Source organism: Coturnix japonica, chromosome 3 (genome assembly GCF_054131305.1).
Source record: "Coturnix japonica strain WE chromosome 3, WE-NBRP24, whole genome shotgun sequence".
Lineage (NCBI taxonomy): Eukaryota > Metazoa > Chordata > Aves > Galliformes > Phasianidae > Coturnix > Coturnix japonica.
This window is the reverse complement of record NC_140665.1, coordinates 19552551-19565085: the sequence shown is the minus strand read 5'-3', so window position 1 is coordinate 19565085 and position 12535 is coordinate 19552551. Positions and strand designations below refer to the sequence as shown.

Genomic DNA, 12535 nt, shown 5'->3' with positions numbered 1-12535 from the left:
ATACTTATTTTTAAATATTGTCTTTTTTTTGGCTTTGTCGAGTAAAGGAAAAGTTTTAGGTTTAGAAAGAAGCTTCAGGTTTATCAATATTTTTTCATAAAAAAAATGTATAGGCATTTGCATGGCACGGCTTTTATATAAGTGAGGTATTATATAACAGATGGAAGTTTAATGGAGTAAAACATAGTTTGTAACAGGTTCATTGTTTCATATGCTCTGGATCACTAAATTGGCAGGTAGAGATGAAAGGTGCATTAAAATGGACGTCCTGAAAATTATAGAATTCTCTCAAAGGAATAGAGTCTTTAATTTTGAATTATACAGCTAATTTTAATGAATTGGAAGCCATAATGCATAACCTTTCTTTCATGCAGGAAGGAACTGTGAGCTGTGCAAGGATTTCCATTACAGACAAGCAGGTGCGGATCTTTCAGCCATTGATGTTTGCAAGCCCTGTGACTGTTATGCAACAGGCACGAAAAACAAAAGCCTCTTGTGTGACAATGTAAGTAGCTTCAATGCAGAATAATGACGAAGCATTTTAAATTAGCAAGGCAGATAACAACAAGATTTTACAAAGTGTATTTAGGTGGTAACTAGTTTATAACTGCTGTTCAGCCTCTTCAGAAAAAAAGTTGACTCAAACAAGAGGATGAAAGCCAAGAAAACCCAGAAAGCAATTTGAGGCATACAACCATAGAGATCTTCATCTGTATCAGAAACAGATATTAAAAAAAAGCATGATTGAAAAAACGAACTGAAAGATACAGTGGGAAAGATAGGGGAGACTATTGCTCAATAAAGCATCAGATAGCTGCTGCATTAGCTGCGGTGCAGGGAGAAATGATTAAAAGGCATTAAAGAGTAGATTAATAAAGCTAGGGACTAAAGGCTGAGATGAATTACATGAAATAGGAAGGCATCATTTAAGGAAGTGTTTCCAAATTTTACCTGTGGAAGATGGAATCAAAAGGAATAAGGACCCTACTCATGAAAATTGCCACACAACAATGCTAATTTTCAAGGAAATATGCCAAAACTGGGGCAGAATACGCTTTTACTGCATAATTTACCATTTTCTGCAGTTCATCAAGGTTTTTTCTGCAAAGTGGTAGTTATGTCATTAAGTTCCAAGATACAGAGTTTCAAAATTGATCCATAGAATCACAAAATAAGCTATTTCTGATAGAATGATTACTCATCAAATGTTAGTATTATTAATATAGACAATTTAGAGGATTTGTGAAAGGCCTTTCTGTAACACTCCCATCTCAGTTATTTGTTCTATCTTGAAAACTCTATCCCTGTTCTATTCACCAGTTTCATTCTGCCGTTGTTAGAAAGTACATGTTACAGTGTGTAGCATTTCTCACTTGCATAAGATCTCAGTTCTCATACACCTGTATACTGTGTTAATTTACAGATTAGTGTGTAATGTCATTGGTATGTTAAAGTGCAGGCTAGCGTAATAACAACTTAATGGTAAAGTCACAATGTTGATAGTAATGAGGATTTTAGAAGGGTGGTGTTGCAGAACATCCACTAGCAGAGCATTAGGCTCTTCTGCAGAGAAATCCTTGCTTGAGGCTGGTGGGTACAATAGAAAATTGCTACAGCATATAAAAATTTGCCTACTTCTGTGCTGGTTATTGGCATCTAATCAGTGCAGCAAAGATTTGCATTGGTTGCATCCTCATTGTGAACTTTTGGCACAAAGTATTTCAAACCATCAGAAAGTCCAAATGAATTATTTCAGGTGCCTAAGTTTTATGAGATCAAAAGAAGAATTGGCTGCCTTCTCTCATTCTCCCTAACTATTCACACATGAGAAAATTCTGCCAGAATACTGCTGATGTGATCATTCTTGTTCTGTATAGACAGCTAGAGATTAATTTCTTCTGGCCCTCACACCACAGTTCTTGACTCATTTTCCTGCACTGTTTTTTACCCAGACTGCTCTACAAATGCTTACATATTCAATCAGGCACAGCGATTTGTAGTCCTTTCATGATTCTGTTATAATGCGCCATATATAATGGCATGAAAAAAACGCATTCTTTTCCAGGACATTTGTTTCTGGGCAGAGCTGAAAGTGATGCTATTACTTTTACTTGATTTTTGGAAATACCATTCGGGATTCAGTGAAATTTAGACATCTTTCTTCACTCAGTGTGTTTTTTGTTTGTTTCTTTTTTCTGCTTTTTAATTTAATTTATGCTTATAAATATGTATCATGTATTTATTGGTGCAGATAAGGTGTACTTTACTGCAGAGGATACAGGTCAGAATTGCACATGCCTAATTGCCTCATCTCAGTGTGATGACTACATTGTCTCATTGCAAGAAAAACATATTTTAAAGCATGAAGATGAACAAAATGATAAGTTATTACTTTCACTGAAGGCTCAAATGGGATTCTAGTGCAACTAAGTCTGCTGTTGAACAGGCTTCAGATTTTGCTTTTCAATATACTCCCTAAATATTGCTACTTGGAATTTCTTTGTACATTTCCCTCAAATTTGAATGTATTTTATTTTAACACAGTAGATAATTTAGCTGCTATTTCTGTATGCATACACGTCTTAAACCAAGGCAGATTTTTTGTTAGTTTTTTTTGGAGTTGAAAATTTCTTTGTTCCCAAATTGGAGCATTACTGTGTTTTCTTTTTTCCACCTACATGTTTTTCAACCAGTTTATTGTGATTGAAAATAAATAAACAAACTAAAATGTATAAGAGAACATCAGGTAAAGCAGCTGTTAAGGGCATTTCTGTCAATAGATAAACTGAGTGAAAAAGGGTGCAAATGTAAACTACACCTAGGGTCAGTGATCAGCTTGTGTTCATACTAGCTAATTGAGACCACAAGGAATCAAGTTATAAAACACTGTTCGTATGTATGAGTCTTGGATTTGCCTTTATGGAAGGGCTTAATAAGCTGAAGGAGAAGAATCCTTTTCTGTCAAATAATTTCTGCATGGTTTTATACCATAGAAATGCTGCTTTTCTGTGATATTTTGTAAAATGATTTGGGGGAGTTGGCCTGCAATGTTGTGGGTGGAGGAGAAAGCACTTCATTTTACATTTTGAGCAATTGTAATAGAAATCCACTGACTTTTGAAAGTCATCTTAAGTGATGACAAGATGAGAGAGTAGGGGAGTAAAAAGGAACTTCATTATTGCTGCTTATTCAATTTTCAGTTTTCAAAGCTGACATGCTGAGAATACTCACAGGTATTTGGTGGTCAGACTATTAACCTATCTGTGTGAACCAGTACACCTTACAGTTTCCATTTCTTAAAATGAAGAAAATGAACAGAAAATAAATTCTCAACCTTCTTGTTCCCCTCCTCCAACTTCCTGAGATGGCAGACTGTTATTGTGTGCTGGCATCCTTGCCAGATTTGTGTTGGAGTTAGAAGGAGTGGGAAGTGTATGAATTTATATTAAGAGGGCAGTATTTTGATATCAATACCAATCAATTGCAAAACAAGTAATGGCGGGATGAACAAAGAGAATGTAGTGCTGGACTAAATGTATATATGGACCTGCAAATGTGAACATTAGGATATTTCCAGATGATGGAGGAAACATTCCTCTCTGTTGGTCAAGGGTAAATAATTGAAATGATTGTGCTTATGTCTATGGGGCCAAATATAGTATAATTATTAGACAAGGAGTAGTTTTACTCTAAAAAATGATAGGTAATATTACATTTTAGTAAGAAATTTTTAACTATGAGGGTGGTGAATTTACTGTAACAGATGTTCCAGAGGAGCTGTAGATACCTGTAGATAGCTGTAGATAATGATGATTGGATGTGTTCAAGGCCAGGCTGGACAGGGCTTTAAGTAACCTGATCCTAGTGGAAGGCCACTGGAACTGGAGAATCTCTGAGATTCCTTCTAACCCAAGCCATACTGTAATTCTTCCAAATCATGACTATACCAATCTCAAAAAGGTTTTTTTTGGGTCACGTGGCTACAAAACAGGAAGTTTCACTACAGTAAAATATTAAGCACCAGGTTGTGATTGACTTCACTAAATAAAAATCAAATCTTTTGGTGTTTTCCCCAGAACTGGAAAGATTTTCTCTTTACATATGGGGGTAGTGTGTTTCCTCTGTTACAGACAACAAAGATAAGTTTTTTGAAATTAGAGGTATATCCAAAGAGAGGAGATGGTTTTAATTTCCAGAAGGATTTGGATCAGCTGTGGGTTTTTTGTTCTTTTTTTGGTTATTTCTTTTTTAGTGAATTCCATGTTATCATTTATGAATACATATGAACAACAAATCTTAAGTAGTCAAAAGATATTTCTAATTCCATGATATGGGCACATTGAATATCTACCAAATGAGTGCTCTGGAAAAATTGTTTGTGCTGTAAGCAATAATTGAGACAACTATTTGCATTATATTGCCTGTTGTCTGTTTACACACTTGGTGACTTTGGTCCTTGTATCGATTTAGTAACTGGACATTGAGGATTCTTTGACAGTTTTGTTTTTTTTTTTAATTTTATTTTGTGATTCTAGATTGATGAGTTAGACTAAAATATCGCCCAGTTCAGGAATTGTATGACTACAAGCTAAAGTTGCATGAACTATTAGGTGCATGTAAAAGTCAGAAATCTCAAGTGGTCTGCTTCCCGATTAAGGACAATGATGTTATAACTGTGATTTGTGCAGGAGGAAATTGCTTGCATACTTTTTATAACCATTTACATTCAAGGATATGGGAGTAATGTGTATTTCATTCATAAATTATAAATGACACAAGGGATTATATGCTACCTCAGCATCAGTGATTTTTCTGTATCAAATAACAATTGTAATTATGAGGTCCCAAGACACACCGCCACTTGGTAGTAATGTTGTGCTGGACTCATTTTCATAGTGAGCAATCTAGACAGATTATATTTTATAAGTGGTTTAGTTCCAAGATGGCTGTGTTAAGAGACAAGTTATTTCCATCTTCTTACTCCTAGGGTCAGAGACAGACAGACCTGTCAGGCATAAGCAACAGGAGAACAGATTGCTTTATGCTCTTGTATAAGCAGTGTAATTAAAATCTATCTGTTTAAATGACTGGTAGCATTTGAATTTGCGGAGGGGTTGTGGAGAGGGTAAAATTCAGTTATATCTCCAGTGCCCAACCAGTGAAATCCTGATTAACAAAATCTTTAAATATTAATTGCTACCAGTATTATCAATGATACTTTTGTTTCTAGAGTAAGCTGATTTTACAGGTATTACAAAAATTAAATAAAATCAAAACAGTTTTGCTTCATAAGCCAGTTTAATACTGATGTGGTTATGGAAATGGTTTCTTCTACATGATTTGATGTAGGTTTTTGTGGTATATGTATAGCCTGTGGCACACCTATTTCTGTACCATTATAAACATCCCCATTTATACATTTTTTCTAACCATATCTATTACCAAGCATTTCACAGTGCTTCTGGATTGTTTTAGTGCTGCTGTCTTTACGGAGAAATACAAGATTTGTTTCTTCATTTTCTTTCCTCTGAAACTTCACCTAGCTATTTGAAACATGTGTGGTAGGATAAAAATCTGTGTAATATAGGATGCATTAGAGTGCCAGGTTTTCACTGCCTGATATTCGTATCCACTTATAATGCCATGCTTAGAGAGCAAAGTTATATTGAAATTACAAAATCGTATTAGTTACTTTGTATTTTGAAAGCTGAACTTAAACAGCTATCTCAAATTTTTCTTTGTGTGTGTGTGTATATATTGTCTTGGCTGTAGGTTCTCTTTCTGCTTATTCTTTTTCTCCTGGACACTTAGAAATCAGTATTAAGGAAGAGCGTTGGTGAACTTTTCTCCTCATGCTTTAATCTGTTGCGTAGAAAACTATCTTCAGATCTATTAAGATATACTCTACAATAGCTTGACACTTTAAAGTATGCTGAAAATATTGGTTTTTTTTTTTGTTTTTTTTTTTCTGCTCTTAGCACTCTGTGATCTGTATGTTTCACTTGTTGCATCAGGAAAAGGCTGCTATCTGGTTACTTTTAGACTGTGGTTTATGCAGCTATAAGCACTGTAATGAGACTTTGACCTAGCACATTATGCTCTCTGCTGTTTATCAGTAATATGATTAATTTATAGTTTTGGGACTACCTGAGACAGGAATTTCATCTGAGTTGTCATATTTGATCTTCACCTATGGAGTTCATTTAACTCATTTCTAAATACATTTCAAACTGTGTATGTTTCAGTGCATGGACTGTGTATAGAACATGATCTTTTCCATTCTTTATACGTGTCTTTCTTCAGGTGTTCTCTCTATTGACGGTTTAATAGACATCTATCCCTGCATCTTAGTCATCTCTTGCTGAACCAAGAAGTCTATTTTAGTCTCTCTGCATTCATATCTTTGCTTGTTTTACTCACTTTGCTATCTAACACTTTCATTTTAGGGTGAGTGACCAGAGATACACACATTATTGAAGATGTAACACACAATGGATTCTAGTGACAGAATAACATTTTTCGTATAATTCTGTTGTTTTACTCATAATTCCAGCATACCTTTTTTAAGTTGTCTCAGAGATTTGATGCATTTTTAGGGAGAACCAAGGAGCAATATCAGCTTCTTTCTTGGGTGATAACAGCTAATTTTGGAATTATCATTACAGGTATGTAGTCAGCATTGCTTTACCTCAGATGTTACGTTTACAATTCTTGATGTAGAAGTTAATCTGACTTTTTGATCTTCCATTTGATTCAGTATATGCAGTATTTCCAGATGTTACTGACAAAAAGAAATATGGTAGAATCATGAGACATGATTAATCTTTGCTAAAAATGTACAATTTCTTTTTTTCCAATACATCAAACCTGTGATTTCATGTCCACTAATTTGCTATTTGAAGAGAAACGTCTGAGTCTGTAGCCCTCATAAGCTTTCTTACAGCCATTTTAGTAGATTAATTTAACTGTTATCATTTTATTCCTCTTTTACCGAGGTTGATATCAATATTTAATAACTCAGTAATTTTATATTGAGTTCATTTAGAACTCTTGACTTTTTGAGGTCAGTTTTCAACATATCGGATTTTGCTTACATCTTTTCCTTCTGACATTTCGGTTTGAAAACAGTCCAGAAAACTGTTCCTAATGTTATGGCCCTTACATTGTAAACAGCTCTGAAATGCTTTTCCTTTTTTTGCCTTCTCTGTTGTGTGTGCATTTTCCCTAAGAGCTGTGCAAAATGATGGAAAAATTAGTTGGTCATCTGCATCAACTCCAAGTAGGATTATTGTCAACAATGAGTCCAACCAGTCATGTTTTTATCTGCACGAGTCTTGAATATCTCTGGGCAATCTGTTACTGATTCTGCCCTTTTTTTACATAGGAAAGTTTCTGATGTTCAATCTGAATATACTTATTCTTTATTCTTTACTGACTTCCCTTTTTTTCTTCTGACTTTTGAAAAATACTACTATTCTTTTGTACCCTAACTATATTGCTCATAAGAAGCTGTGCTTTTTTCCCTTTTTTATTTCTTCTTTTTGTTTTTAAAATTTGGTTATGATTATCTTTTTAGTTAATTTTTCTTTTTGTGATTTAAATTCCTCTTTTGAAAAGATTCAGTTTTGCTTCTAATGCTTTCCTCAGCAGGGTAGATTCTTGAATCATTAAGTCTTTCTTGATATGGATTATGTGTTTAAACTGAATGATAGCAAAAATATCTTTATATACTGATGCAAGTGCATAATCTGAGGATGCTGTGATCACTAATACAAAATGACTCTTTTATACTTATTCATTAAATTAGGGTATTTTTTTTCTTTCATTTAGTTGCTCAGAGTAAACTCAGAGTTGCTTTTCACTTGAAAGTTCTCTGGCTCAGAGATGAATGAATTGGTCTCAGAAAATAAATTAAATTTCTAGATCAAATCCAATCTGAAAAAAAATAACTTGAAAATCCTTGTTGCTGGTTTTCTTTCAACTGTAGTGGCTTCTCTTAACATTTCATTTTTGTATATGCTGTTTTCTTCCCTTTTGCTTAGAAAATACCATTTTCTTACCTTTTTAGTCTATTCCTCTTGCTGGAAAATGTGACTGATACATCAATGGACATCTACCATAAAAACATTTAGAAGAGGTTTTATTGGACTACAGTATCTTTTTAAGAGGATGTGGTAGCAACTCATGCTTCTCTGTAGCATTCATTCAGTGTTTTTTGCATTGAAAACTTCCAATTAATGTTGAATTACTCTATTTTATCTTTTGTTAATAAAGCTAAGGACTTAATTGTATACTGGAGAGCATGGTTAAACCATTTATTTCAAGTGGAAATTCTGAGTAGCTTCACCCCAGCACCACAGAAATCTTGTTTCAACTTGCCTAGCTGATAGTTTTAAAATAAAAACAGCGGTTTAACCAGGTTTTGGTCTGGTATCTATTTAAAAGCGTTAACCCAGCTTGCCCATAATACACATGCTTTCAGTCTATCCTGAAGCTAAACTGGAGAGGAGGTAACTCATTTCTTTTAGTCATTTGGACAACTTTATGAAAGAAAAAAGCATTTTACACCTAAATAATTTACAGTATCATCTCTTTTTCTTGTGTGATGCAGATATAATCCTAATTTACTTAACTATTATGATACATGCTATATGATATTCCCTGCTATACTAACTGCTAAATTCAGACATTCCAGAAAAGAAAAGCAGAAGAGTCATGCTCTGACACTGATACAGCCTGCAGAATACAAAGCTGAAATGACTCTTATAGAATTTTAGAATGAAGGCTTTCTTTGAAGAAAGGTCAAGAAATGGAACTCACCTACAGAATAGGATTTCCCAGACTTTCTCATATCCCAATTACTGTCCTGTAGTTGGCTACATGTAACCCTGTATAACTATGTGTAATCGTGCAGGCAGCTGCAAAACTTGCAAGTATAACTCACTGGTGTTGCAAATTGGAAACAGGCAAGGAATGGGTAATTTATGCATCATGACGTTTGTGGAGTGCTTGATTCTTAAAAGCTTGAATTCAGTTTAATGTGTCATGTTGAGTTAGTTGCCCATGAGCAAAAACCCCTTCATAAAGAGCTTTTGTCTTTTTCTTACATTTTTATTGAGAACAGTGTGACATTCTTAGGCAAGCGATGATACAATTTATACATAGCATGTAAATTACCAGTGAAGAAATCTGGGGAACCTGTACTCGTAGTTAGTTGATCAAGAATTCTCTCCAATTTATGAAAGGCTTCTCAGCCTCAAATACTGTGGTGTTGTACTAGGAATTGCAAATGTGAATGGCTTGTATTTAATTTCTGTCACAGTGTGACACACACACACACACACAAAGCAGATTTCCTTTCTGTTGCAAAAAATTGATAGATTTGATTTCTTCATGCTTATATTAATTTAAAACAAGTGAAACAGGTGAAGAAAAGTATTCTTTTTCAACTTTAGTGCATTCTTTCTCCTAGGAAGCACTCAAACACTGTCCATGCCCTGCTCTCTTTTCAGTTTTGCATTCAGATCTGAAAATTCTTTCCTTATTTTGTAATGGCTTTTGATTTAAAGTGTTCCTTTTATTTATTTATTTATTTTTTTAAATGTTCCTTGGATATTGATCCTATTTAATTTTGCCTAAACTCACACTTGTCTATTAGTTTGACTCCCTGCCGTCATCTCTGTTGTGTATTGTCTGGTGCCTTCTTTTCCCTGTTTCTTTGCCATGACCTGTTCCTTGTGGAAAGTTTGTCCATCATATGAGAAAGTGATGAATGTAGCAGTTGGTTTCTTTTAGGTTTTCAGAGTTTTGAAATTAGCTTTTCAGATTCCCTTAAATCTCCCAGTTTACAGCTCAGGCATAATAAAGGATGCCTCAGATCCTTCCAAGTAGTTATTCTGTCCATTTAGGGAACAGGAGAGGACCACCCCTGCACTGAAATAGAGTACTAGGATCCCAGGTGAACCCCGAAAACAGAGAGAGGGTTTCAAATACGGAGCCATTAGTTTACATCCTTTTGTAAAATAGGAGTAGAGAAGAAATCATTCAGTTTCCTTTATTCTCATTTAGCTACTATTTTCACTGAAATAAGAAGATAATGATAAATGAGTATCTTTACCTTTTAACGTAATACAATATATTGTATCAACTGATTCAAAAAACTGCTGTTGGTTTCAATTGAAGTCATCATTTACACAAAACTTCTTTGTATTTAGTCTTTCAAGTCAAGGTGTTAAATAGCGCTGCACTGTTTACTCAGTTCCTTTATTCCTTCTGTTTAATTCCAGTTAAAAAGGAATTATTACATTGATTCTCTTTTTTTCCTTTATTTTTTTTCTCAGAACAAGTTAAAAAAGTATGTGTTACACAGGCTTATTTTTTTCTGTTCCATTTAAAGTTTTCTCCTCCCTGACTCCCATTCTTGTAGCTAATGAGTGTGTCATCTAAAAATAGATATGTTCATCATTCTATAATATTTTGTATCTTTCTAGATTGGAGGCCAGTGTAATTGTAAGAGACATGTGTCTGGCAGACAATGCAATCAGTGCCAGGAAGGATTCTACAATCTACAACAGTCAAACCCTGATGGCTGCAGTCCTTGTAACTGTAATACCTCTGGGACAGTCAATGGAGATATTACCTGTCACCAAAATTCAGGCCAGTGCAAGTGCAAAGCAAATGTTATTGGTATGTGTAATGCAAGAGTTTGGAGCCATTTTTCTTGTTATCTCTGGAAGTAGAAAACATTTGATTTCTAAATGAAAAGTGCAGTAAACTTCTTTGTTGAAGGTAGATTTTAAGAATGAATAAAATTAACTGGTGGAAAATTATCAATTTAATAATTCTACGAAACTACAGCTTGAAGTTCAGTTTAATCAACCCTTTAGAAGTTTCTTTATGGTATAGCTGCAATAGCTTACATAGCTCCATACTAATAAGGAACAGAAATAATCTAATTTGCTTACTGCATAGATGTTTCTTTTAGGAAATTAACACTTTTTCAAAATGTTTTATACTTAATGAGTTCTAAGCAAATCATTTCCATGCTAGTTTTTCTAATATAGCAAAATAAATGGATTTTTTTTTTTCCTGAAAATATTCAGTGCTACGGGGTCCTTTGTGATAAATCTATCCATTTTTTTCTATTATATTTCTTTGAACTGTTCCTATGAAATGCAAAATAAGTCAACATAATTCCACAGATCATGTACATAGCTAGGGTTAGTTATCAAGGGCCACATAATTTTAATTTTGTAATTCAATGCCAAGCTGATTATAATAAACTGCTACCTTCTGTGTTATTTATCATTTTTTTTACAAGACGTGCTTTTTTGTTTGTTACTCCCACAGGTATTTTTCAGAAATTAGATTTGATTATAGCAATTTATTACTTCCAGCATATTTGAGGCGAGCCACAGCCACATAAGGACAAAATTTATCAAGTGCCCAAAATACACAGTATATATAATACACTTTGAAATGTTGATGTATGGGAATATTATGCAAGGAGAATTTCCTGATAAAGTGAGCCTTGCATGGTAACTGTACATGTCTCAGGCTATACATGTCTCAAGCGGGGGGAAAAAAAAAAAAAAGAAAAAAAAAAGAAAAAGAAAGAAAGAGAAGAAATAACTCTTTTTTGCTGCTTTATTATTAACACAATTAGTAATGTACTCTTTTCATAATTAACCATGGTTGTAGGTCGTTTTACAAATGTTCGGGTTCCTATCAATTTACAAATCACTGCTTTATCAAAAGTGACTTATTTGCAAAACTGTGAACATTTCTTTGTATCTCTTTATTCTGATTGTGGCTGGAATTTCCAAAAGGAAATACAAAACAACAGCAAATAAGGAAAACAAACAAGCATAAATTCGAACTATTTCTATCCTCTTTCTGTGGATATCGTACCTATGCTTTCCATATGATAAAGAGGATGCTAAGAGTCAAAAATAACCTCTATGACCTCTTCTGTGCATAGTTCAGGATGTTCTTAATTATTTCTTCATACATTTTATGTTTAGTGTAGGTCTTCCTCTGTGTCTCTGAGAACCTTTTTAACTCTGTGGAAGTTCAGCGCACGAGACATGCCTGCATTCTTAGGTATTTCATTGCCTACATATTTAAAATATTTTCTCTCTTTAGTGGAAACAATATTTACTTTTATTTCCACTAAAATACAACACACACACACAAAATGCTTAAATCCCTGCTTTCTGGATAGGAGTCTTTTGTTACAAATATTTGACTGTTAACAGGATAAAGACGTAATTCTTTCCAGAATGATTCCCATTTTGTTTTCCAAATCAACTGTAAGTAGGCTTGTAGGTATAGGCACATGTGCAGTAAACTTTAACAAAGAAAGCTTCCCTCTCTGGGTTTGTAAATTGTTTTTTAGAGCAATCAGTCTATTGCCCTTTTATCTATTTAAACAAACACGATAACAGAAAAATGCAACTGTGGGTGATGGTGTTATGAAACATGAACTGTTAGAGTTAACACAACTGTTAAATCTTACTAATGATTCTATCACCAG

General features: G+C 34.0%; 1 protein-coding gene across 1 annotated transcript in view; it reads left to right on the top strand.

Moving 5' to 3' along the window:
• USH2A (usherin) overlaps nt 1-12535 on the top strand; it is a 342112-nt gene that overhangs the window by 47678 nt on the left and 281899 nt on the right. Inside the window, exons 11-12 of the mRNA XM_085542932.1 lie at nt 375-505; nt 10491-10686. Coding sequence (XP_085399058.1) covers nt 375-505; nt 10491-10686 — 327 coding nt within the window. The remainder of the gene's footprint in view (nt 1-374; nt 506-10490; nt 10687-12535) is intronic.